The 27,498-nt window shown below is 42.4% G+C and overlaps 1 protein-coding gene across 2 annotated transcripts in view; it reads left to right on the forward strand.

The window, feature by feature from the left end:
• Nucleotides 1–27,498, forward strand: part of gpr158a (G protein-coupled receptor 158a) — a 134,159-nt gene that overhangs the window by 88,222 nt on the left and 18,439 nt on the right. For both annotated transcript variants that reach the window (XM_056249846.1, XM_056249847.1), the window contains exon 6: nt 19,211–19,320. In XM_056249846.1, the coding sequence (XP_056105821.1) occupies nt 19,211–19,320 (110 nt within the window). The remainder of the gene's footprint in view (nt 1–19,210; nt 19,321–27,498) is intronic.

Below are 27,498 nucleotides of genomic sequence, written 5' to 3' on the forward strand. Positions count from 1 at the left end.
AGCAAAATAAAGTAGGAGCATGCAACATCATAGTAATGTTGTCAATTAGCAAGTCGTGAAATTACCAAAAAGTACCAGCAAATTACATAACTGGTACGTGTTAGCTGTGAAGGATTTTCACACTGGGATGAGGTTCATTCTATTTATTAGGATGAGTGTCCATATGTTTCATTAACAGTTCATATTAGAATAATCTAGTATAGTATAGTATAGTATAGTATAGCATAGTACAGTATATAGTATAGTATAAACCATGGTAAAATACCACTTATTTTCACTTTGTGTTATTTTGTATATTTTAAATGACTGGTGGTACACCAACTTGCTATCTTTATTGAATTAACAAAAATTAGTTTGGGATTGCTATTTAATAGCCTTACCTTATACTGTTTATTCATCAGTATTAGTCATATTCTGACAATTTATGTGTATGTTAAAGCTGCAGTCCACAGTTGTTCCTCTTTGTCGCCATCTCTGGTCGAAATCTGCAATTGCAGTCATTCACGGAATTATCAACTTTACGTGAGTTGTACTTCGACAAGGCACAGCGTGGATGAACACAAAGTTTGAGGAGACTGTGAGGCTGTCAGTCACCGCGCCGGTGTTGATACTGGCATTCAGAATCACAGATTATTCTTTTTGCAAGTATGACCAACATAAGAATTTTCACCGGAAAATGTCATCTGAACAAGTAAGAAACATCCACTTTTGTTCTGGTTCTGACATTGCAGTAAATCGCGCTGATTAAATCTAACAATCGCTTATCAAATCACGCAAAACCGTGCAAATTATACTTTGTTCTCAAATTGTTAATGTTAACAACGTCGGCATTGCGTGACTACATGTAATGTCCTTCAGATATGTATCCTTGTTTTCGTATGGGTCCGGTTGCAGTCTCTTTTTTTCTGTTGCCACTCCGAAGTCCGAACGAAGTCTTTTGCATTTTACAGCGGGTGAATCTGTTGTCACTGGTGATTGTCGTTTGAACCTTTCTGGATCCGCCATCAAATTGATAAGTTTAATTATATCAAGTGCTGTGAGAAAAGGCTATAAATCTCCACCTCCAACATCCTCACACACAATATAGCCTTCTAGCCGAGACTCCTTCTTTATGTGTACAGATGTGTGTGTACAGATGTGTGTGTGTACAGATGTGATGTAATGACGCAAAGACATGCTCAAATCTCCCGCGGAAATCCACCAGTACCACTGGAATTAAAAACATTATTACAAGCTTACCGTTTTGAATCGAGCTAAGGCAAGCAGAGAGTTTTGAACACTGGCTGGTTATGTATTTTCTCAAATATGTATTTTGGATAATCTTTAACCCAAAAAAAGCTACGGACTGCAGCTTTAAGTACAGTGGGACGGTACTTGTGTATCAACAATTTTTGTGAAATAAATTTCCTTGGTTTTTAAAAGCAAATTTATTATAACATATATACAGTGTGTGTATACACTCACCGGCCACTTTATTAGGTACCCCATGCTAGTAACGGGTTGGACCCCCTTTTGCCTTCAGAACTGCCTCAATTCTTCGTGGCATAGATTCAACAAGGTGCTGGAAGCATTCCTCAGGGACTTTGGTCCATATTGACATGATGGCATCACACAGTTGCCGCAGATTTGTCGGCTGCACATCCATGATGCGAATCTCCCGTTCCACCACATCCCAAAGATGCTCTATTGGGTTGAGATCTGGTGACTGTGGAGGCCATTTTAGTACAGTGAACTCATTGTCATGTTTAAGAAACCAATTTGAAATGATTAGAGCTTTGTGACATGGTGGAAGTAGCCATCAGAGGATGGGTACATGGTGGCCATAAAGGGATGGACATGGTCAGAAACAATGCTCAGGTAGGCCGTGGCATTTAAACGATGCCCAATTGGCACTAAGGGGCCTAAAGTGTGCCAGGAAAACATCCCCCACACCATTACACCACCACCACCAGCCTGCACAGTGGTAACAAGGCATGATGGTTCCATGTTCTCATTCTGTTTACGCCAAATTCTGACTCTAACATCTGAATGTCTCAACAGAAATCGAGACTCATCAGACCAGGCAACATTTTTCCAGTCTTCAACTGTTCAATTTTGGTGAGCTCTTGCAAATTGTAGCCTCTTTTTCCTATTTGTAGTGGAGATGAGTGGTACCCGGTGGAGTCTTCTGCTGTTGTAGCCCATCCGCCTCAAGGTTGTGCGTGTTGTGGCTTCACAAATGCTTTGCTGCATACCTCGGTTGTAACGAGTGGTTATTTCAGTCACTGTTGCCCTTCTATCAGCTCGAACCAGTCTGGCCATTCTCCTCTGACCTCTGGCATCAACAAGGCATTTCCGCCCACAGAACTGCCGCTCACTGGATGTTTTTTCTTTTTCGGCCCATTCTCTGTAAACCCTAGAGATGGTTGTGCGTGAAAATCCCAGTAGATTAGCAGTTTCTGAAATACTCAGACCAGCCCTTCTGGCACCAACAATCATGCCACGTTCAAAGTCACTCAAATCAACTTTCTTCCCCACACTGATGCTCGGTTTGAACTGCAGGAGATTGTCTTGACCATGTCTACATGCCTAAATGCACTGAGTTGCCGCCATGTGATTGGCTGCTTAGAAATTAAGTGTTAACGAGCAGTTGGACAGGTGTACCTAATAAAGTGGCCGGTGAGTGTGTATATATATATATATATATATATATAGGAATTAGGTCAAATTCTAAATGTAAAAAAAAAAGGTTACACTTTAGTTTAGGATCCAATTTTTTAACTATATACTAGTTGCTTATTAGCATGCATATTGCTAGGATATTGACTGTTTATTAGTACTTATAAAGCACATATTAATGCCTTGTTCTGCATGACCATAATGTAGAATATCAATCTTACCCAATACCTAAACTTAACAACCACAACTACTAACTATTAATTCAAAATTTATAGTTAATAGTTAGTTAATAGTGAGAATTGGAGCCTAATAAAGTGTGACCAAAAATATTATACAGTGTATAGTGCTTCTGATTCAATCATCACTCTAGAAATAAAAGATCAAGATGACTGCACTGCATTTTGTGTTTCTGTACTCAGCACAGCGTCCTTTGGTTATACACATTTTGAATACTGCAGAAACTGTAAAAGGACTATTTAGTATTAGTAATACTGTTATTAGTATTAGTAGTAGTTGTACTATTGTCAAACATAGCCTATCTCTTTACTGCTCTGCCGTGCAAAGGCAAAAGACCGTAACTTCGTGTTTGGTCGAAAATTAGTTTTTTTATATTTTTGGCACATTCAAGACCCCCTTTATCATGTGGATAAGTATCTGGAGTCAATTCCGTCGTTTTTTCGAGAAAATAATGGGTTGTCTTAACAGTAACTTCCAAAAGCCCGTGAGAAACCAAGGCAGAACACCGTAACACCAGTTACCGCTCTTTGGCTTTGTTTTGGAACGCTCATTTTGAGTTAGGGTACTCTGCCTTTGTTTAGCCGCGCGTCAATATCAAGTTACGGTGCTGGCGTTCTATCAAATAATGCTACCTTTCAGATTGTACGGTGTTCTGCCTTTGTTTTGCTCTCCATTAAATTGAAATTACGATGTAGCCGGTGTACTTTGTACAGCTGCCATCAGTCCCTGTAACTTCTGATGTCCTCAGAGCTTTGTCCTGCACAAATGCGGTGTTGAGTGCCTCGAAATAAATGTATTAACACCGTTACTGAACTTAACGTGTCATTCTCTTTATTCTTCCACCTCACATGTTCTTCACTTCTCTATTTTCATTCCTGGTGTACACACCAGTGCTCCCTCTAGAGGTTTACTATAGAACACCACATATTCCTCTCTCTTAAGAACAAACATACCATAACAATGACTTATTACTAGTAACAGTAAGGATAGAAGATAACCAGTATCCTTTTTCCCCTTAACTTCCTTTTGATAATATTACTCCCAACAGTATGATTTGCACCCAGAAATGATAGTTCTGATTGTCTGAAGTGACACTTTGCGGTGTTCAGTTTGAGTCCTGCCTTGTTAATTCGCTGCAGCACGGATTGTAGGTTATCATCATGTTCCTTAAGTGTTGCTCCTGAGACCATGATGTCGTCTAAGTAGCAATGAGCCCCAGACTGACCTTTAAGGATTTCAGTCATCATCCTCTGGAAGCAGCTTGGAGCTGAGGCCAGTCCATATGGAATCCTTTTGAAACGAAATAACCCATCATGCGTAATAAACGCAGTAAGGTTCCGACTTTCCTCGTGCAACTCAACCTGATGGTAAGCACTTTGGAGGTCTAGTGTGGAAAACACCGTAGCTCCGCACAGATTTGCGAACATCTCCTCCATATGTGGAAGAGGAAAACTGTCCACAACAATGGCTTTATTTGGCTCCCGTAAGTCGACACAAAGCCGAATACCCCCGTCTTTTTTTCTGGTGACCACTATCGGTGAGACCCACTCAGATGCATCCACAGGCTCGATTACGTCCTGTTGTACAAGCTTCTGTAATTCCTTGGACACCTCGTCACGGATTGAGAAAGGCAAGCGCCTCAGTTTCTGCTGAATGGACTGAACCTCAGGCCGAATCTTGACACGGTGCACAAATCCTCTTGCACATCCCAATCTGTTTTCGGAACTTGCAGCTACAGACGAGACAGACTGCGCACACTGAGCTGTACTGACCTGGCCATCACATAATTGTAAGCACAGTCCCGTAAGAAGATCTCTGCCCAGCATAGCTGAGCCCTTTTGTACAATGTATAGGTCTGCAGTAGTGCAACGGTCACCGTATGAGATACTGGCTGGCAAACATCCTTTCACATCAATTACATCACCCCCAAAACTAACTAGACCGAGTTTCGGTGGTGAGAGGGGTGCTTGACTGAACGATCCAGTGTAAATTGACATTGGTAGTATAGACACAGCTGATCCAGTATCTACCTAGCTGAATGTCCCGTTTTTGTCCTGTGCTTATGCGTATTTGTACTGTACACATTATTTTGCCACAGTCACGAGCAGAATGTTCAACATTTAACACAGTCACTTCAGGCACTGTAATTTCACTCACCCGTTTGTTTCCACGGCATGCCTTAGCGTAATGTCCTTTTTTGTTACAGTTCCTGCACACTGCGTCCTTAGCAGGACATCCGGGAAAATTAGCTGCGTGTTGCTCAGAGCCACAGCGGTAGCAAGTAAGTGCACAGACGGGTTTGGATGGTCCGCGCATCGCGTCGGCTTTATGTTTGCTCCATCGGGGCCTGTTATGTTGTTGAACTGCTTGTACTGAGTTGTCGGATGATGCTATCATCGCTTTGGCTTCCGCTGTAGCAATTTCAATTTGCCGGGCGACAGTCACAGCTTTTTTAAGGTCGAGTGGTACTTCCAACAGCAGCCGTTCTCTGACGCGCGTTGAATTAGTCTTTTCAACCAGCTGATCGCGTATCATCTCATCCTCCATAGCGCCGAATTCGCAGGTGGCAGCCAGTTCACGGAGAGCAGCGATATACTGGTCTGTGGATTCGCCCGCGCGTTGACTGCGTTGCCGGAACCGATAACGTTCAGCGACCACGTTAACTTTAGGAATGAAAAAGTCCTGGATTGCACTCAAAGCAGAAGCGTACGTATCATCTCCCTGTTGACTCACATTCAGAGTGTAGAACAATCTTTGCCCTTCGGCTCCGAGGCAGTGTTTCAGCAGAGCACGCTTCCTAGCATTAGATAGCTCCTCTCCCAGGGCCATCAAGAAATTGTCGAAAGTTTTAATCCATGCCGTGAACGGGATCGGTGGTTCTCCCGGTGTTTGCAGGAACGGGGTGGGTTGGCTCAAACTCAAAGCCATCCTCGTCGCCAATATGTTGAGTGCCTCGAAATAAATGTATTAACACCGTTACTGAACTTAACGTGTCATTCTCTTTATTCTTCCACCTCACATGTTCTTCACTTCTCTCTTTTCATTCCTGTCGTACACACCAGAGCTCCCTCTAGAGGTTTACTATAGAACACCACATATGGTCAGAACATTTAGTATGGTCTGAACCCGCTCCATCGACAAACGTGCGATAGGCTATCCATCGCGAATGATATATGCAGAGTTGACAGAAAAAATGTTACACACGCCGTAGCAGGTGAATACAACAAAGAACTAAAGCCCCGCCTCACCCAGATCGGGTACCGGACCTGGTTGAAACAATCATGCATCTAGCTGGCAGAGTGCCAAAATTTCGCCGGCGCCTTCAGCTCCGCCCTGAACACAGTCGGGCCGACGCGGGACTAATATGTCACAGGGAGTGATAATAATGAAGCAACAACGGTATATTGGTGCATACAACATAATGAAGCAAGAATTGCTGGTGCATACAACATCAGACAAGCTGTTACAAGCGGGTTGTACCTACAATCACACTGTCCGGAATAAATCCGCGGGAGCGAAGTGCACTGCACAATAATAGGGCAGACAGCTGAAACCACCGCTACTGAAAAGACGCAGAACACAGAAGGTTGTGCTATAAATGCATTAGTCGTCTAGGTAGTCCAGAGCGCGCTCCCCACCGAGTCTCAAGATGGAAAGCACTGCGTTCGTACTTCGTACTTTTCGTGAACATATGAGGAGCATGACACCTTCGAACACGAATATACTATAAACGAGTCCCCGGGTCGAATGTGCGCGAGGACCTGTTTTATCGTGATCATTTTGAACGTGCGTTTATCAAGTCTTATGCCACTCGGTACCAATTGAAGATCTTACCGCTATGGAGGTATTTTGCCATGTCTCATGTATTAATAATGCCACCAGAATGCAACCAAAGCACAGGGTAGCAATAAGTAGATGTCTATAAGTGTAAATCACACAAAATAAATGCCATGATCACTAGATTTTATACAGGTGTTACTATAATGATTTTGTTAATGGTGATCAGCAACCAAATATTGATAATGTGGAAGTTACTGCCTTTTGCCTTGGCATGACTTCTCACTTTTTGCTGACAATGCAAAGGCAGAGTACCGTAACTTTAAAATAGTGGTCAAAAGTCAATTTTGAGCTCAAGATTTTTTTATGTAGATAATTTTCATTACTAAAACATCTAATTGCCAGATTTACAGTGTCCTACCTATAATTAATTTGGAGGGACAACTGAAAATCTTTAAAGTCATTTTTCTCAGTTCCACACTCTGAGTTAAGGTCTTTCTCATTATTTTTTTATTTTGTAATATTTTGTAACTATTGATGTAATATTAACCCTTACTAGACAGAACTTACTAAATGTTATTTTAAGGCTATCGTTGTTATCATAGAAATGTTTGTATAGAGTGATAAAAGCCAAAATGGTCAATAAATTTGAAGTTAAGGTATTTTGCCTTTGTATGACCCATTATTGTTTTGCAGATAATGCAAAGGCAGAATACAGTAACTTCTGAATAAGGGTCAAAGGTCAAGTTTGAGCTAAAAAAATTTTAATGTAGATAAATATATTCATTATGACAACTACTTGGCAAATTTTCATTGTCCTACCTATCATACAATTGGCTGGACAACAAAAAAACTTTAAAGTCATTTTTCTCAGTTTCACACTCTGGTGAGTTAAGGTCTTTTGCCTTTGTAGGGCAGTGCTGCCTTCATGCTGTACACTTCCTGTCTGCCACTCTCTGTGCTTCCTGTGTTCCTCTGCCAATCACGGCTGTTTGTTTGAGTTTTGACTGACAGCACTAATAGGGTTTCTCTGAATTCCGCCACATGAGTCTGATGGTGTCGGCTGTGTGAATTCCTCGGCCGTCGTGATTGACTGCAGTGTTATCAATCTCTGCCTTGGCACACCGAGGTTGTGCGTGTATGGGGGAGAGCATGTGTTCAAACACTCTTTGGCAGGTCCACTCCTACTCTGCTTCTTTCTCCTCGTCTAACACAAAGACTCAAAGATGCACAGAGAAAACGACGCGTTACGTAATGGGGCGCCTTCTTTGAAAATGACAAAGAAAAAGGGAGCTGCAGGGGGGTTGAAACTAGCAACAACAAAAAAAAGGGAAAAGAAATGCAAGCGGGAGGCATTAGGATAAATCTACCAGGACTATTATGTAAAGGTAAATAATAAATGCTTCTTTTTTTTTTTGGCGTTGGCTTGTGAGTGGATGGAGCCCCTGAAGGGGTGTAATGAAGTGTGTGTGAGTGAATGCCCATGCGAGCTTTGAAGAGCAGTGTGTGTTTTTGTGTGGATGTTGCGTGAGGGATGAGGAACACTCTGTTCTCGGGTTTACACTCCAGAGGGTAGTGCCATAGACACAGATGAGCCAGACAGCATGACAGTACCTCACACAGTTTCACCGGGGAAATAGGTCTTTATTTTCCTGCTTTTAAAGGAATAGTTCAACCAGAAATTCTCTCTTCATTTATTCACCTTCATGCATTCATCCGAATATGACCGAAAATGTTCACCTCTTCTGTTACTCAATTTTTTTTTTACTTTAAAGTACATTTTAAATCACTAGAAAGCATTTAATTTGGTTATGCTTTAAAGTACACTTATTTTGATGTGTTGACTAACAAACTAAAGCATGTGCAAACTGCAAAGGTAATTTGAACTGTAGTGTGTGAATACACTTTCAATGGAAATGACTTGTCAGTACATTTCACCAAAATACATTAACCAAATTAGAAACACAGTAGAAGTAATTATCAAATGTCATAAATTTGTACTTTTCTACTTAAGTGGGTAAAAAAAAAATTATCTTAAAAATCTCTAGAGGTCTTTCATGAAAAATGTTGTTAAGCAAACTGATCATAACTACAACACACGCTCATTAGTTGTCGTTAAAATCTATTTTTGTTTGTTTCATGGGGGGGGGGGGGAAACTTATAGTCTTTACTTGTTTTATATGTTTTTATATGTATTGTAACCACATATGATAAAAATAAGGCACTTGGGACCATGCTATATTGTGAGAAAAAACGCTCATTAGCTTTGACTATATTGATAAAATGGCCTTATTGCCTAATTAAGGTGTTGCTATAAGCCTCCATATAAATTTTGTGAAAAGTACAATGCAATCTTTCACTCATGTGACCCACACCCATCTTCCTGAACAAGCAGGACATTCACCATGATTCCCAGCACTTAGCATTGATTATTAATGGAGAGTTTTAAAACAAGACAACTGGCATTTGCTCTGGCTTGCTGATGTAACCCTCCTGTGTGTGTGTGTGTGTGTGTGTGTGTGTGTGTGTGTGTGTGTGTGTGTGTGTGTGTGTGTGTGTGTGTGTGTGTGTGTGTGTGTGTGTGTGTGTGTGTGTGTGTGTGTGTGTGTGTGTGTGTGTGTGTGTGTGTGTGTGTGTGTGTGTGTGTGTGCGTGTTTTTAAGGGACATTCTAATGTGATGGCAATGATGTCATATACCTATAACATATACCGTCCACATTTACATATCACACATTCAGTATGCAAAATTGAAGCAATTTTCTATGTTCAAAATTGAACAACATGCTGTGGCATATAATTGTGGTTTAATCTAATTATTGTGACATAAAATTGCTTACATTGTGAGATACGATTTTGGCCACACCTACGCTGGTGATCAGCCAATCATAACAGAGTTAATTTACATATAGAAGGTGCAATAGCAATACCCACTGGTAACACTTTATTTTACAGTGTCATTGTTAAATATGTTACATGCAGTTACTATAGAAATAAATATAAATTATGCATAATTGCTTGCAACTAACCCTAAACAAACCAAACCCTAATCCTAACCCTTTACTTTATACTTAAGTATGTATAATTACAGTGTAACAAAGACACCTTAAAATAAAGAGTAAAGGCCCTTGCACACTGAGTCCGAAGAGTTTTTTCGTGTTCGTGATTCAGTGGCTCTGAATTGTTTAAACACCATTCAAACACCATTCAAACTGCTTGCTTCGGATGCGAAAAACGCAGAAAATCGAACCCGATTACATTTTTTTTATGACGGACGAAAGTTTCGGAGGCAGTGTGCAAGCATGATTGACATAACATGAGGTCGTATTTATTTTTTAACGTGCGAAAATTTCGGACGCGAATTTCGGACTCAGTGTGCAAGGGCCTTAACCCTTTATTTTAAGGTGACCTTGTCACTTATAATTAGGGTTAGAGTTTGGTTTAAGGATAGTTGCTTGTAATTATGCATAATTTACTGTTACTGTTATTACTATAGTAAGTACATGTAAGATGTGTAACAAGGATGCTGTAAAATAAAGTGTTACCCACTGTGATGCAAGAAATATAAGCGTAGTTTGGTTACACTGTATTTCAATGTTTGTACATTTACATTTAAGTAATAATTAACTTCATGTACTTATATAGGGCTAGGATTTGGTTTAGTTGCTTATCATTATAGTACATAATATATTGTTATTACTACAGTAACTACATGTGCTGTGTAACAAGGACACTGTAAAATAATGTATTACCGGCAGTTCTTTAAATGCTTTAGTTAAATAATATTCAATGTTGTAGTTTTTTGTTGAACCTGTTTAGATGTATTGATTCATGAATATGCAGTAACATGGAATGAGTTAGTGAGTGCTGACAGTGCATGTGTGTGCTGTACAGCAGGTGTGACCCGACAGCATGTTTCTGTGATGGATGAGAGCTCTGCCAACTCCCCAAAGACAAGACATGCGTCAGCTGCTCCTCTGTGCCTCTGTCTCTCCTATGAAAAGATTCCGCTTTTCTGGGAAGAGGCAAGGTGTCGTGATTAAGTTCCTCTCATCACTAATATTTAGAGCGGACGTAAGTGCTGCAGGCAAACTGTGGAAATGTCAGAGCTGTCTCACTCCCCTTTTTTTTGTTCCGGACTGCCCTGACATTCAGCTAAACCCCTTCATGTCAAGAGTGTTGTTGTTGTTTTTTAAATGATGTTTTTGTAAAATGCTAGTTTGTAAGGTGTTACAATAGGTGCTGGGTGATTAGTATCGGAGGTCATGTATAATTATATTCAATATTTAATCATAATAATAATAACAATACTGTATTTTCGATGGTGATAAAATATTCAATTTCTTTGTGTGCATGGATTATTTTTAATCCACTCTTTCCCTGCCATTGAAAGTACAATTTTTATAATTTATGAGACAACGCTTCCCTGCCATTGATGGAATTTTCCGGCTTTCCATGTTTTCACTGTTATACGGTAGGGGGCGCTATAATGCATCTTCTGAAAGATAACTGAATCTCCTGATCAAAACACAGGGGAAAAAGCAGCAGAAACAAGCGATATCATATAAGCAGATGCATATGTAAAATAATGCGATCATCAACGTTAAACAGCATATAAATCAAAACTGCCTAATGTTGCAGAATAATATGTCAATCCAGGACGAGCTTTAGGACTGTGAAGCTTTAGGGGTGTTGATGAACTCGATCTTCATCGCTGTGAATCCAATCCAGATGTAGTCTTTAACAAAAACATGATTTTCTCAGCTTTTCTGCTCAAAATGTTGCTTTTTTATGAAACTTACCCACATTCAAATGTTGATAAAAAAGAATGCATGAAGCTAGAATAAAACATTTTGTTTGTTTGTTTGTTTAAAAGCTGAAGCTCTGTTCTTTATTTTGATATATTTGACAAAATATTCTGGGGGCCATGAAACTTTTGTGAAAATCATCAAAAATGCTGACGGTGGCTGGGAACTTTTTTTCAAAAATGTCGGCGGCTAAATGTCAACTTAGCATTTGGATCAAATCCTTTGATTGAAGAAAAAAAATCACAATTTTAAGCCATTTCAGAGTAAGCATATTTAAGGCAAGATTGAGTATTGCGAAGAGGCTGAAAAATATGAATATTTATCAATATAGGCGCACTAAAATGATAACTCGGGATTTGCTTCAGTGTTTTTTTCTCAACCTGGTTACCGTCTGGCTCTCTGTCATCTCACGCCACGGCAACTGCGTTTTGTTTGTGTTCTCGAGCCCTCTGAGGAGTCAGCCACTTGTAGCGTTGTGTGTTTTGTTACGCTCCGAGTGCGGTGAGACTTTCCTGCATCCCCCAAAATACAGTCTCGCCTCACCAATCTGGGCAACGTTGACTTCCGTCGCCTCCTCTTGAGTTCGCCACGTCCCTCGTCTGACTCAGAGCTAGTGAGCCAAAATAACCACGTGCCTGTGTCTTTTTCCACTGCCATGGGACGACCATTAATGCCTCTGCTAATCGGATTAGCACGAATGGTCCCGTAAGGGGGGGTCGCAGCACATCTGCAACACACTGATAATTACGCAGCCTCAGATGTTTGTTCTTCTTTGTCTTTCATGTTTTGGATGGGGCTCTGGTGCCGACACACACCACACAGACACACACACACAGAGGTCAGGTTACATTCATTCTCATTGATCTTTGGCTGTTGTACGTGTGGATCAGCTTTCAACCGGTCATCAATGTGAGTCCATTATGCAGAAGGTTCATCTTAGGAGTGAGTGGCATGCAAGGGATGATGGGTATGTTCAGAATGGCATATCATCGTACTTCTTATACTGGATACTGAGCACAATGGGAATTGCCTGTGTATGGATAATATTTGCAATATTTGCAAATGTGCTGTTTAATATACCAGAGCTAACTTCACTAATGTAACCCACAGTGCACTGTGTTTTGTTTAACCTTCAATTTCCAGTGTGACAAATAAATGAAAAGTAATGTCATTTCATCATTTCATCCATCTGGATGATGCAAAATACTAAGACATTTTTACACAAAACTGAATTAAATGGCAAATAACTACTCCACATATCCAAATCCACACTATATAGTATGCCATAATATAGTATGCCGTGAGCAGTCCACGAATATGCAGCATTATGAAAAAGTAGGCAAAAGACACTTGGATGATGGATCAATGCAAAAACATACCTATATATACAACTGCAGTTTCCAACTTAAAGGGATAGTTCGCCCCCAAAATGAAAATTCTGTCATCATTTACTCACCCTCAAGTTGTTCTTAACCCATGTGAGTTTTTTTCTTCTGCTGAACACAAAAGAAGATATTTTGAAGAATGTCAGTAATCAAACAGTTGACGGTAGCCATTAGCATTGGAAAAAATACAATGGAAGTCAATCAACTGTTTGATTACTGACATTCTTCAAAATATATTCTTATGTGTTCAGCAGAAGAAAGAAACTCACGCACGTTAAGAACAACTTGGTGAGTAAATGATGACAGAATTTTCCTTTTTGGGTGAACTATCCCTTTAAACAAACACTAGAGGCAGTAAAACACCAATCACTTTAATTCCTTTTCACACAACGTATGATTACAGGGGCAGATATAAATTAATAAAGATTTTATCTTACAATATGTTTTAACCCCAAAACACTTTTACCATAGTGCATGATTTGTAAATAACACATTTTAACAGATGTAATGTGCTTCCTTTCATTAGTCTGGCAGATAATGACTTCATTGCTGAAGGGGGCAACATATAGTAGTTACCTTTAAATTTCTGCGTCACTACATCGGCTATGTTATTCAGGTTACCCATTGACAGTTTAACTAACTTTCACTTGCTCAGCAAGTTTCTCTTCAAACTGCTGCTTCACATTAGTTGACCTGAAAAGGGAAACTGAATAGATGATGACAGTTAATGCTAAGTCTTGCTTCCTTTTGGAATAACGCTGAGATGCAGTGCATACTTGTGTTATGTAATGAATTGTGTCCTGACACATTAAAGGCCTTTGAAACGCTGCAGTTCTAGTCACTCCTGTAGTACACTACTCCTGACAGAGTACAGGTTTCATATCGTTCAACAGTGATGTCACTTTAGTTGAGATGAATATTATGCTGACAATGAAGTAATCCTTGAAAGTAGAGCTGTTTACTCTGCATCGGATATTTATGAGAAGGTGTAGAGTGTTAGTTTTGCATGGTTTGTCAGTGACTGGTTAAAACTGTTGAGAGTTCTGCTGGAGGCGTGTGGTACTCCCAGTTCTAATTAAGAGCTGGCCGACTGGATGTTCCCCTGACAAGCACAACACACACACACACACACACACACACACACACACACACACACACACACACACACACACACACACACACACACACAGGCACTACATCTTTGAAACAACACATTCCTGCCCCACTGGAAAGTGCATTTAAAGGGGTCATAACAATTATCTGAGTTTAGCTTTTCACATCCCTTTTTACCCTCTCTCTGACCCTTTTTGCTACCGTGCCTTTATGAAACACCGCTTTTGGCCATATGTTTGGCCTTGTCTTAAAGGAAAGGTTCACTTAAAAATGACAATTCTGTCATCATTTACTCACCCTCAAGTTGTTTCAAACCTGTATGAATTTCTTTCTTCTGCTGAACACAAAGGAAGATATTTTGTAGAATGTCAGTAACCAAAACCATTGACTTCCATCGTAGGAAAACTATGGAAGTCAATTGGGTCCATAAACTGTTTCCTGAAAGCATCATTAGCAAACTAAGAGCTAGATTTACTAAACAGGGCAAATTAGCATGAGAACGCAATTCCAAAAAAGCGGTGTTGGGAGTGGAAAGTTCTGTGCGTGATCTACTGACGACGCGTAAATTACTGAACACTGACACAGCCGGATCATTTCCATAATAACCAATCCGACACAATCTACCGAGAACAGAGCAAATTAGCGTCTGGTTTAAGACATGCTTTTTGGGGGTGTTAAATAATGGTGCAAATACCAGTAAATTGACTAGCGCACACCTTAGTAAATCACCTTGCGTGATTCATTGAAATACTCTCCTCCCATTCGTTTTGCGTCTGAAAGGGAAACTCCTACAAATGCATATGCAAAAATAATCCTATCCACGTCTTTTCAGCACTAATTTTTCACTGCTTGTAGTAAATTCTGACAATAGTTTTTTTAACATAAAAGATGGTTTTCCCTGGCACAAGCTGTTAGTAAATCCAGTGTGGTGAAGAGATGAGTCCCACCATAAAGATGAGTCCCACCTTAATAAAGGCATATATTTATTTGTATAGCGCTTTTCATAGTACACAGTTCACAGCTTTACAGAAAGACAGACAGCTATTGTATAGTAATTAAATTGTTAATGTAAGCTAACTAAAAAAAACACAAAGAATGAGAAATGTTTAATATCACAATCTATAGCTTCAGTTACATACTATGAAACATACAAGTTAAAATACATGAATGGTCGTTATAATGTAGTTCAAACGACTTATATAATAAAGTGATTTTGCCTGATTTATAACCAGGCACTTAAGCGATTACCCATAAAATGGATTGCTTGGGTCCTAAGGTGGGACTCATCTCGTCACCACACCGGCTCTAAGGTTGCAAGTTCTGTTGTTACTAACATAGTTCAACAATTTAGTGTTTGCCGAAACCTTAAATCCAAAGGATGTTTGCAAACAGTATCGCAAACTTGTGTGGTCACACCTACAGCTCTCAACCATGTGGTTAGTTTCTTGTTAGTGAATGAACCATGATGATCTGACATCTTGCAATTAAATAGATTGATTAGTAGAAGTTATTACTCCACTTGATGTCATCAATGACAGTTCTGTATGGTTGAACCAACGTGGGTCAAACGACAGAGATGTGTCCATGTTACTTTGGTGTTTGGAAACTGTTGTGACTAGCTAGTTAATTTCTCTAATGACTCATCATACTATGGTGATTAAGCAGAGAGTTACATTGTTATACTGGAACTGATTCCCAAGCATTGTAAGCCCAAGAACATTGTAGAGACCATTAGTGCTAATAGTTTCAACAACTAGATTTTCACAAAAGTTTTCCCTTTTGGGAAACGATTGGTGTGATTGTTACAATTGGTGCAAATGGTGATGACAACTGACATTAAAGGGTTAGTTCACCCAAAAATAAAAATTATCCCATAATTTACTCACCCTCAAACCATCCTACATGGAGGTGGATATGACTTGTAAGCAACAATCTCAAGCTCCTCTGACATTTCTCTTTAAAAATTCTCATTTTAGACTTCTAATTTGTGACGGGTGTTTTGTTTTGCTCTATCGTCTGCGCTTCTGCGTTCGTCATTACGTTGTGCGTCAGGTCAAGGGCCACTCTTCAGCCGGAACTCGACTTGCCTACGGAAGCCAGCGATTCTAGTTTATAAAGTAAAAAATATGGATATTTTTCTTGCCAAAATGCATCACTTCGCTTTAGAAGGCCTTTATTAACCCCGTGGAGCTGTATGGATTACTTTTATGATGGATGAATGCGCTTTTTGGGCTTCAAAATCTCAGTTACTACTATTCACTCCCATTATAAAGCTTGGAAGAGCCAGGATATTTTGTAATATAACTCCGATTGACTCCGAGTGTTTGGCTGAAAGAAGAAAGTCATATACACCTAGGCTGGCTTTTATTATGGGATAAATTATGGGATAATAAAACTAACCCTTTAAATGAAAGAAAAAGAAGCCATAATATAGTACTGACAATTTACAAGGAGCTATTGTGATGGAAGAAACAAAGCTTTTTGAAACAGGAAACCAACTATGAATCACTTCAACCATTTACTTCACAACATGATTCACTGTGTCAAAGCGCTCAAAACACAGGTGACATCTGCTGGTGACGTGTGTAAATGCAATTAAAAGACTTGCAGACACAATGACACAATGCTTTGAAAATTTTTCTTTTAAGGCTGATAAAAGGTCTTCTTGTGGTTTTATATATTATATTGTCTATTTAAAAAAAAAAACTTTTCAACGAAAGGGCAATTGAATGAATGTAACTGAAGGATTCAAACTGACAACCCACTCAAAGTCAGTGTCTAAGCTGTTTGAGGTTCAGATGTGTGACTGAAAAACACGAGATGAGTTTTTATCATGTGTTTTCTGTTACAAAATAAGCTTATGCACCTGACATTACAAATTTGTCTTCTGTAAACCTGCATGCACGTGCACGTGTCTTTACAAATCACAAAAAATATCATTATTTCTATTTTTAATGTTGAGTTTATTGTATGTTTAGGGCTTTTTCATCAAAATGAAACAACTTTTTACAATTCTCAATGGATAAAATAAAGTCCCACCGTTCTTCTTACAAAATATGTCACATTGTGCAACACTAAATGAGTTGCAAATGCCGAACTGCTTCTCATGTTGAATTTAAATAGCAGAAATAAATATATGATGATGTGTAACTTCACTATTCGCTCATGATGAGCGTGGTCTCATGTGTGAGGGAACTCTGGGGGTCTGCATGAGCCCCCTACGGATGTATTTTAGACTCTGTCATTCGTTTTTCTCAACTTAATTATGACAGAAGAGTCTGTGCTGGAGCAATTCATCTGCTCTGAATCATTTTTCCATAATCAATTTAATAATAGAGCTTCCTGAGAAGTGAGCAGACTGTTGTTAATAGATTACACAGAGCGTCGTCGCATGGCTGTTTGCACATAGAGAGATTGAGCGGAGGCCAGCGCGCGGGGGACAGAGGGGGGTTTCTGGCGGCACAGCTGTGAGATTCTGCTTCAATTACAGTTCACCTTTAGTGTCTCTCTCTCTCTTTCTCTCTGTGGATGCAACGGAAGTGCTGTGATGTGCTGGAATTCTCTGTCAGATTCCTTGGCATCTGACGGGTTTGAATGGAGAACGGTGGCAGATAAGGATGATGGATGTATAGATCAATGGAAGCGCACATCACAGTCACATCAAAGGGATTATTTGTATTTTTTTGTAGGTTGAAGGCTTGATGTAAGTGATGAGCAGAGAAATGAAAAGCGAATTTCTGATTTATGCACTTTCATGTGTCCCCAGAAAGAAAGAAAAAGCTGTTGACAGGATGTTAGTAATCCATTGGTTCCTTGCACAAATTAAACAGTAAATATGTTGTGTGTATTTTTCAGTGTTAAAATTAGGGCGTGTACATTCCACATGTAATTTTAGTGTAATCAGTTAAAAAGAAATTAATAATTAATTTCTTAATTATTAATAATTTAATTTAATTTAATTAATAATTAATTAATAATTTAATTGAAAAAATACCGCTATAAAAGTTGACGAAGCATAACAGAATTGAACACAATGCAGTGGTCTCAAGACATCAGCATCTTAACAACGTGGCACTCATGACGTGAGATGCTGAAAACACAGCGAGATGTGACACAACAGTCACAACAGTGTTTCGTCTGCCACGATGATGTATTTTCATTATCTTAATTTTGGAAAAAAAAAATTTCAGCAAATAGTGATATATGTTAATAATAGTAATTATTTAATCAGCACATGTAATTAATTTGATTGAATATTTAAAATACTTTATTCTATCCCAACATATTAAACCAGTCTTTGTAATGCGTGATTGCGATTATTCTTTTATGATAATGTCTGGTAGACAGTATAAGTGCACAAATTTATATATATATTTTTTTTTTCAAGGCGCAAAAAATGTAAGCCGTTAGTTGCTACAAATCTCCCCCTTGTGAAAAAGTGCACTTAATTGTGTTGAGTGTGCACTTGTATACTTCGAATCTTAAAAGTATATTTTAAAAAAACTGTACTTGCAAAGAGTTAGAGTACACATTCATGACTGTTTCTCAACACACTTTCAAAAAGCGCGCTTTGCAATAATTTGCATTTGACTTTTAATGTGAAATGAAAAGTTTTACTTTAAAGCAGCCTATATTTTAAATCATAATGTTTTTATAATATTTTTCTCTAAAGTACACAGGTAAATTCAGTTAGTGGGTGAAATAAAGCAAATTTAAGATCAAGTGATTGCATTTAATATAAATGTATAAACTAATTGTCACGATTGTGGCTGTATCAAGGAAGCGTACGACGAAGGAGTGGTCAAAATGAAACATATTTTAATAATCAAAGAGAACACAGCATTAGCGTAACAACCACTTAGCACCGACATTGACGACACATCCCTTGTTCCTACACAATACCTAAACTTAACAACGTACTAACCATTAATAAGCAGTAATTAGGAGTTTATTGAGGGAAAAGTCGTAGTTAATAGTGAGAATTGGACCCTAAAATGTGACCGAAATTTATGTTTTCTTTTTTCAGTTTCATTTTGTGCTTCTAGCAATTCTGAAATTACACATTCTACCTTCAGATATTAAACTTTAAATGACTTTTTTTATCCTTTAACCATCAGTCAAGGACAAAACAGCAGGGATCTTGTAGCAAACATTTCCTTCTCGTCTGAATAAATAGACACCTAGTTATTAAAATAAATGCATAGTCCATTTGAGTGCTTGCTTCTTGTTTTCCAGGTGGTGATTCTGTACTTCCAGCCGAGTGTTTTCCGCTGTATCCTGCTGCGATGGGTTCGTCTGCTCGGGTTTGCCACGGTCTATGGAACGGTCACCCTCAAACTCTTCAGGTACCCGTAGAACTTGTTGTGTTGTTATTATTTTGGTCACAGTCTTAGTAATAATCATCTTGATTGATACAAATCTTAATCCTAGGAATGGCTAGAATGAGATATTGAGAACGACTCACATTCTGTGAGCGGAGAATGACACATTGTAATCTCTGAGAGTTTTGAGATTGATGCCTCTGAGAAATAGATATGCTGCTCCAGACAAACACACACACACACACACACACACACATTCTGGATGACTCACGGACCACAATGTTATTAAATGTCACAACTTGTACTTTCCTAATATGGCAGATGAGGTGGAACCTGCTGAGATCTTTGCCATTTCAGAATCAACGCTGAAAAAAAACACTAAGGCTGGATAGGTTTTAGGTAGCAGATTGGATAGCGGGCGAAAGAGTCAAAGGCTATACAGAGACTGAACAGTTAGCAAGAATTCTAAATAGAGCAGTTGCTTTTTTGATACAGACAATTATACAATTTAAATAATCTGACCCTCCAGAACTTGTGAAACAGAAGTGTCATCAATTGTACTAAATGTGTATTTCTAATGTACTTCTAATGTACAATTCTTAAAAGTATAATTTAGAAAAACTATACTTGCAGATCAAGCACAAAGTTCTTGATTGTAATTGTAAATGTAGTGTGTTATTCTATAGTACATTTAAATGTAATATACATATGTCTTAAATTACTTCATGATACAAATACATATTTTAGTTGATCATAAAGGCTTGTCAGTACATCCAGCAGTACAGTAAAGATACATAAAGTCCTATTTAAGTGGACCAAACAACACTCTAAAAATCAGCTAACTGCACTTAATATAATTTTAACTATTATACATTTTCATTTAATTGTAATAAACATGCATTTAAGTGTCTGAAAACGTCTCGGTTACGGATGTAACCCTCGTTCCCTGAGTAGGGAACGGAGACGTTACGTCGGATGACGGAGAATGGGGGTTTCGCCAGAAAGCCTATCATCTTCGAGTATTAAAAAACGAGCCTATGGCAATGAAATGCCATGGGTCTGCGGAATTTGCATAGCGTATCTCCGCCCCACCGCATGGGTATTTAAGGAGAGACACCGGCAAAAGCAGATCTTGTCTTCGCTGAGGAGCCGAGACTGAACTGAGGCGTCTACCCAGCGGTACAGCGGAAGTGGCAAGGAGACGTAACGTCTCCGTTCCCTACTCAGGGAACGAGGGTTACATCCGTAACCGAGACGTTCCCTTTCGTAGTCACTCCGAGTTACGTCGGATGACGGAGAATGGGGGTCCCCGTGTAATCACGCCACCTTCACAGCTGTCTTCCAGTGCCCTGCGAAGTCTGACCTCCCTGTCGTGATATAGGCACGGACGAAGGAGTCCTACTTAACACAGGAATACCAAGGTACACTGGGAAGCATATCTCAGGGGAGATATGCCGCAGAATGCCTACCCGTAGGGAGGACTTAGGAATACACATATGGCCCGAGGGGGCTTCATATGGAGGAACACTGGAGTGACCAGCCCGTGGGGTGGCAACTTTCAACTCCAGGAGTGGCAAGGTGGCTTGCCGAGGGAAAGACACATGCTCAAAGAGGCTTACAGTGGAAATACACATGTGGGGGTTACTCAGGGGAGGAACCATGCACACGGAGGCACCTAGCCGACGCACAGGCAATAGACACTGGCGCCAGCGTCAACAGTGCTGGAGGAACTCAGGGCTTCAGAGAGGAAGGCTCACCTGAGGAAATATCGCACGTGTCCAGTCCGTGGAGTGGAATGGCGAGCAAGCGAAGACACCTGAACGGCTCCCATGTTAGCTTGAAAAAGACAGTACATGGGAGGAGACTGGCTCCACTCGGAGATTGTAGAATCTGGCGAATGTGTTAGGTGTCGCCCAGCCTGCAGCTCTGCAGATGTCTGTTAGCGAGGCGCCATGCGCTAAAGCCCAAGAGGACGCCAATCTCCGGGTGGAGTGGGCGGTCACACCAAGGGGGCACGGTCGACCTTGCTGCTGGTATGCCAAAGCAACGGCGTCCACTATCCAGTGAGACAACCTTTGCTTGGAGAGAGCCTCTCCCTTCAGCTTCCCACCATAACAGACAAAGAGCTGGTCTGAGGTCCTGAAACACTGCGTTCTGTCTACATAGATGCGGAGAGCACGTACTGGACAGAGCAGTGCCAAGGCTGGGTCTGCCTCCTCCGGGGGCAGTGCTTGCAGGTTAACCACCTGGTCCCGGAAGGGAGTGGTAGGAACCTTGGGCACATATCCAGGCCGGGGTCTCAGGATCACGTGAGAGTAGGCCGGCCCGAATTCCAGGCACGCTTCGTCAACGGAGAATGCGTGCAGGTCCCCTACCCTCTTAATAGTGGCCAATGCAGTCAGAAGCGCTGTCTTCATTGACAGGAACTTAAGCTCAGCTGATTGCAGAGGCTCAAAGGGAGCCCTCTGCAGGGCATTTAACACCACTGAGAGGTCCCAAGAGGGAACGAGAGGAGGGCAAGGAGGATTCAGTCTCCTCGCTCCTCTCAGGAACCTGATGATCAGGTCGTGCTTTCCAAGAGACTTACCTTCAACTGCTTCGTGATAAGCGGCGATAGCGGCCACATACACCTTCAGGGTGGAGGGAGACAGCCTTCGCTCCAACCCATCTTGCAGGAAGGAAAGCACGACACTGAACAAGCATCTCCTGGGGCTAAGAGCACCAGTTGACGAAGAGGTTCCACTTCAACGCATAGACATGTCTCGTGGATGATGCTCTAGCGGAAGTGATGGTAGCCGCCACCGCTGGTGGCAGGGTACTCAAACCTGCCTCGTCCCGTCCAGGAGCCACACGTGGAGGTTCCAAAGATCGGGACGAGGGTGCCATAGGGTGCCCCGTCCCTGAGAAAGGAGGTCCTTTCTCAGAGGAATTGGCCAAGGAGGTGCTGTCGCGAGGAGTATCAGTTGGGAGAACCAGGTCCGGGTGGGCCAGAATGACCTGCTCCTCGTCCTCCTTGATCTTGCACAGGGTCCGTGCGAGAAGGCTCACTGGGGGAAATGCATATAAGCGGAGGCCCCGCGGCCAGCTGTGCGCCAGTGCATCCGTGCCGAGCGTGCCCTCGGTCAGGGAGTAATACAGGGCGCAGTGGGATGAGTCGTGGAAGGCAAACAGGTCTACCTGTGTGTCCCCGAACTGGTCCCAAATCAGCTGGACCGACTGGGGATGGAGTCGCCATTCGCCGGAGATGGGCCGAAACCGTGACAGCTCGTCGGCTGCAAAGTTCCGATCTACCGGAATGTAAATAGCACGAAGGGACCTCATGTTGAAGCCATTTCAATGGAAGTAATAATAATATTTTGAGTTTATTTAGTAAAACCTGAGAAAACCTGTGTTGCAAATGGAACGTAGAAATTTGAATGTAAACAGTTGACCAGTGATCTAGTATAATGTAATGTGATTGGTTGTTAGATTTAGTATGAAAGAAATAGAATCCTGCGAAGCAGCCAGAAGCCACTGGACTTTGGAGCAACACAGTCTTTTGACCTACACGGAACTAGTTAATTTGTAAGAAAAGTAAAGATCCTAAGTTTTTGTTTTATTTTATGTTTTGAAATTTATAATTAAACAGTCAAACGAAGAACTTTGGATTCAAGACTTTTATTCGCTGACGTTTTGTGTTGAGTACAAAAGAACTTTGAAGTCCTAAGCTAGTGAGTCAGCTTGCTGCACTCACACCTCAGGTGCTTCTGACTCCATAGGAGGAGGTGGCGTGCGAGTTGCGACATACGGCGGGAGCGTAGACCACCTTGACGGTTGATGTACGCTACTGTCGCGGTATTGTCTGAACGGACTAGTACGTGTTGACCCTTGAGCAACGTTCGAAAACGGTGCAGGGCAAGGCGTACTGCCAGCAACTCGAGGCAATTGACATGCAGAAGGCGCTGGGGTCCTGTCCAGGAGCCCGCGGCAGCATGTCCGTTGCACATGGCGCCCCAGCCCGTGGACGAGGCATATGTGGAGACAACAACATGCCTGGAAACTCGTTCTAGGGGAACTCCGGCCCGTAGAAAACTGAGGTTCCTCCACGGGGTGAAGGTCTGACGGCAGGTCAGAGTCACTGGGACTCGGAGCGTGCCATGATGCCATGCCCACCTCGGGACTCGATCGCGAAGCCACAGCTGAAGCGGTCTCATATGAAGCAATCCGAGTGGCGTTGCCGCGGCTGCAGATGCCATATGCCCCAGGAGCCTCTGAAACAATTTCAGTGGGACCGCACTCTTGCCATCGAACTGTCGAAGACAAGTCAGCAGTGAGTGTGCGCGCTCGCTCGTAAGCTGCGCAGACATGGCGACCGAGTTGATCTCCATACCGAGAAAAGAGATCCTCTGCACGGGGCAGAGTTTGCTCTTCTCCCAGTTGACCCGAAGGCCCAGACGGGCTAGGTGCCGGAGCACAAGGTCTCTGTGTTCGCAAACCTGATCTCGAGAGTGAGCTAATATTAGCCAGTCATCGAGATAATTCAGGATGCGAACCCCGTGTTCGCATAGGGGAACAAGGGCTGCCTCGACGACCTTCGTAAAGACGCGAGGAGACAGAGCCAGCCCGAATGGGAGAACCGCGTACTGGTATGCCTGCCCCTCGAAAGCAAACCGAAGAAACGGTCTGTGTCGAGGTAAAATGGAGACATGAAGTAGGCGTCCTTCAGGTCTATCGCTGCAAACCAATCCTGTGGCCGCACGCATTCGAAAATGCGTTTGGCCGTGAGCATCTTGAACGGCAGCCTGTGAAGGGAGCGGCTCAAGACACGCAGATCCAGGATTGGCCGTAACCCACCGGTCTTCTTGGGGACAATGAAGTACGGGCTGTAAAACCCTGACCTCATTTCGGCTGGAGGGACAGTCTCGATTGCACCCTTCGCCAGCAGGGTGGCAACCTCCACTCTCATGATCGGGGCATTGCCACCGACCATAGTAAAACGGACTCCCCTGAAGCGGGGAGGAGACCGTGCAAATTGGATCGCATAGTCGAGCCTGATAGTTCGGGCGACCCATCGGGACAGGTTGGGAAGCTCTAACCAAGCTCCCAAGAACTGAACCAGCGGAATCATCCGAACCACAGACGTCCCCCCGGAGGGGCAGCGAAGCGGAGTGACCGGCCCAGGCGTGGGTGGCATAGCGGCCTGGTGCGGGGGCACAGTCATGCTCCGCGTCCTGACAGAGGAGACCAGCGAAGGACCAGCGTTCCACGGGGGGCTGCTCTGCCAGGGGTCTGGCAACAGAGGGGGACGAGAGTGGTGTGGTCCGGAGACGGCACACACTGTCATCCGCGCCCTCAGAGACAGAGGGGGACGAGAGCGGCGAGGCCCGGGAGCGTCGCGCACTGTCGTCCGGCCCTCTGAGGGCTCAGAGATGGGATGCAGCTCTTTGGTTTAGAAAAGTTTGGTTAGCGGGGCTGGTACGGGCAGAGGCGCCTTCCTGCGACCACCTCCACGGCGCGGCCCCCGGTGCTGCTGGGGGCCGGGCGGGAGGGGGCGGAAGTCGCAGGAGGGCGCATTCGGCAGCAAGCGGACTGAGGCGTCTGAGCCGGCGGCTGGAGGCAGCAGAGCCGCGGGGTCAGACAAAATAGCCACAGTCCACTTCTGGGCGGCCGAGAACTGTTGGGCAGAGTCCTCGACCGCGCCGGCGAAGAGGCCAGCCTGGGATTTGGGGGAGTTGAGGAATCGTATTCACTCAGCCTCGCGCACATCAACCAGGTTAGCCAGAGATGTCTGACCACCTAAGTGGACATCACCTGACTCAGGGAGTGTGCGGTCACCTACGTCGCTCGTAGAGCAAGGTCGGTGACGGCAGGCAGCTCAAGGATGAGCCCTGAATCAGCCCTACCCTCGTGCATGTCATTGAACACCCAGAAGGATGGCAATAACACGCAGTGAGGTGGCAGCCTGCCCCGCAGCTCTATAGGTCCCCGCCACCGGAGTAGACAAGAACCTACAGGCATTGGAGGGGTGCTTAGGGTCGCCACGCCAGGTGGAGGCGCTGTGGGGACACATAAGTGTTGCCACAGAACCGGGCGGGCCGGCGAACTCACCCGGGACCACGCGGGTTGCAATGTGAAAGACGGGGTGTGGACCGAGGAATTTTCATCGGTTTAGTTCCAAACCTGCCGTCTTAGGTCACCCTGGCCACCAGCCGAAGTATTATCTCACGTGGAGAAAAATAGATCGGGGTGTGGATGAGGGGACTCTCACTCTGTTGAGCTCATCGAGTCTCGACCGTTACATTGCGATGGTCACGTTCCCAGTGAGAGAACGTGACACACCCACGAGCGCTGTCTGAGCGCGATCAAAGCCCAAACACTCAAAACAGCGCTCGCGCCCATCAGCTGAATCTATCAGAATACCACACTCAGAAATACACGGGCAGATCGTCTTTAGAAAGACGCGTCTTTAAAAAGACGTGCCGCGTGCAGCTCTTTAGTGAGAGGAAAAACTCCGTGGATGTTGAAGTGACCAGGGAGAACACACAGACTGGCAGACCACTGCTCAGATCGCAGGCAATGTGAAACTCGCTGGATACCGCCGTCACACCAACACCGGAGAGTTCGCTCGTCTCGAAGAGATGTAGTCACTGAAGAAAACTCAGGATTTGGCTTGTGGAGTGAAGAGATGCTCCTGGCTCCGAAGCGAAAACATGATCTGCTTTTGCCGGTGTCTCTCCTTAAATACCCACGCGGTGGGGCGGAGATACGCTATGCAAATTCCGCAGACCCATGGCATTTCATTGCCATAGGCTCGTTTTTTAATACTCGAAGATGATAGGCTTTCTGGCGAAACCCCCATTCTCCGTCATCCGACGTAACTCGGAGTGACTACGAAGGGAACATTACTTTCAGATTGCAATAAAGTATATTCTTTTAGTATATTCTTTTATTCTTATATAAGTGCCCCTATCATGCTATTTTAAAGGTTTATTTTTTATTTTTCTAACTTTAATTTTCTCATAATATACATTTCACATCAGCTCATTTTTCATAGAGTCTGAAAATGGTTAGTTTGAAGATTCAGTCTCTCTAAACTCCGCCTTTCCGTGAGCCTGCTCTGCTCTGATTGGTCAGACGGCCCAGTCTGTTGTGATTGGTCTACCGATTACAGCGCGAATTGGAAACCAAACGTCTATTACCATATCTGAATTTTCAGCTCCTCAGCACATGGACACACAGTGATACTAACTGTAACTATGGTGTCGGTTTTACCATATCAATTCGAGTCCTCATCCTTTGAAAGTGCATGCAGAGTGGATTCGCAGCTCAGAAAACAGCATCTTCTAGACATGTCGACAACACCAAATTCTTCCAGGCTTCAGCTACAACTTCAGGGCTTGAGGACGGGGCAAAGTAGATGTTGTTCACGGGCAGCCAATGACGACCATAGGCTGACATTATGCAAATGTTTTACATTGTTATGTAGGTTTGTAACCGGAAGTGAGACTGGAATTGCTAAAGGCGACTCTTTCTTTTAGGAAACAATACCTTTATTTGTTGTGCATTTTGTCCTTTAAAACTTTGCAGACCTTTAACATTCACAAACAGCTGTATTAAACACTACATGAAAGGTAATATTCGAAAAAGCATAATAGGGGCACTTTAAAGTTTATTATTTCTGTGATAAGATTATTTCTGTTTTAAAAGTGTGCTAAAGTGTACTTTTTCACAAGGGTACATGAGATATCTAGAAGCATGTATTGCTTGTTCTCTTGAAATTAGTCATTAAATAAACATTATACTTTAGCTTTGTCATCACTATTATATTTCATAAAAAGTTCAGTTTCAATACAGACTATTATTCCATAAAGACTTAAGATGCTATAAAGAAGGTCAGCATATAGAGTGGCCCTATAATGCACTTTTTCTTACTCTTATATGGACTTCGTTTCCTGTATGACCTTGCAGCATTAGCCTCTCCTGATTTAATTGTGATACCCTTTTAAGCACAGTTAATGTTTGTATTATCCCTAATTTTCCATTAAAGTAAACGTCCTGTAAATTGTCAGAGCTGCTTGTTCCACGGCTAGTTCATCAGGGGTAAAGTACGTTTCAAAAAAGATTCACTACATCGTTAAACTACACAGCTAAATGTTTTGTTGGGGGAAACCATAGCAGGAGGTACTTAAGACACTATAACCACTGTGTGTTACATTTTATTGA

Source organism: Rhinichthys klamathensis, unplaced genomic scaffold (genome assembly GCF_029890125.1).
Source record: "Rhinichthys klamathensis goyatoka isolate OS25496 unplaced genomic scaffold, OSU_Roscu_1.1 h1tg000064l_1, whole genome shotgun sequence".
Classification (NCBI taxonomy): domain Eukaryota; kingdom Metazoa; phylum Chordata; class Actinopteri; order Cypriniformes; family Leuciscidae; genus Rhinichthys; species Rhinichthys klamathensis.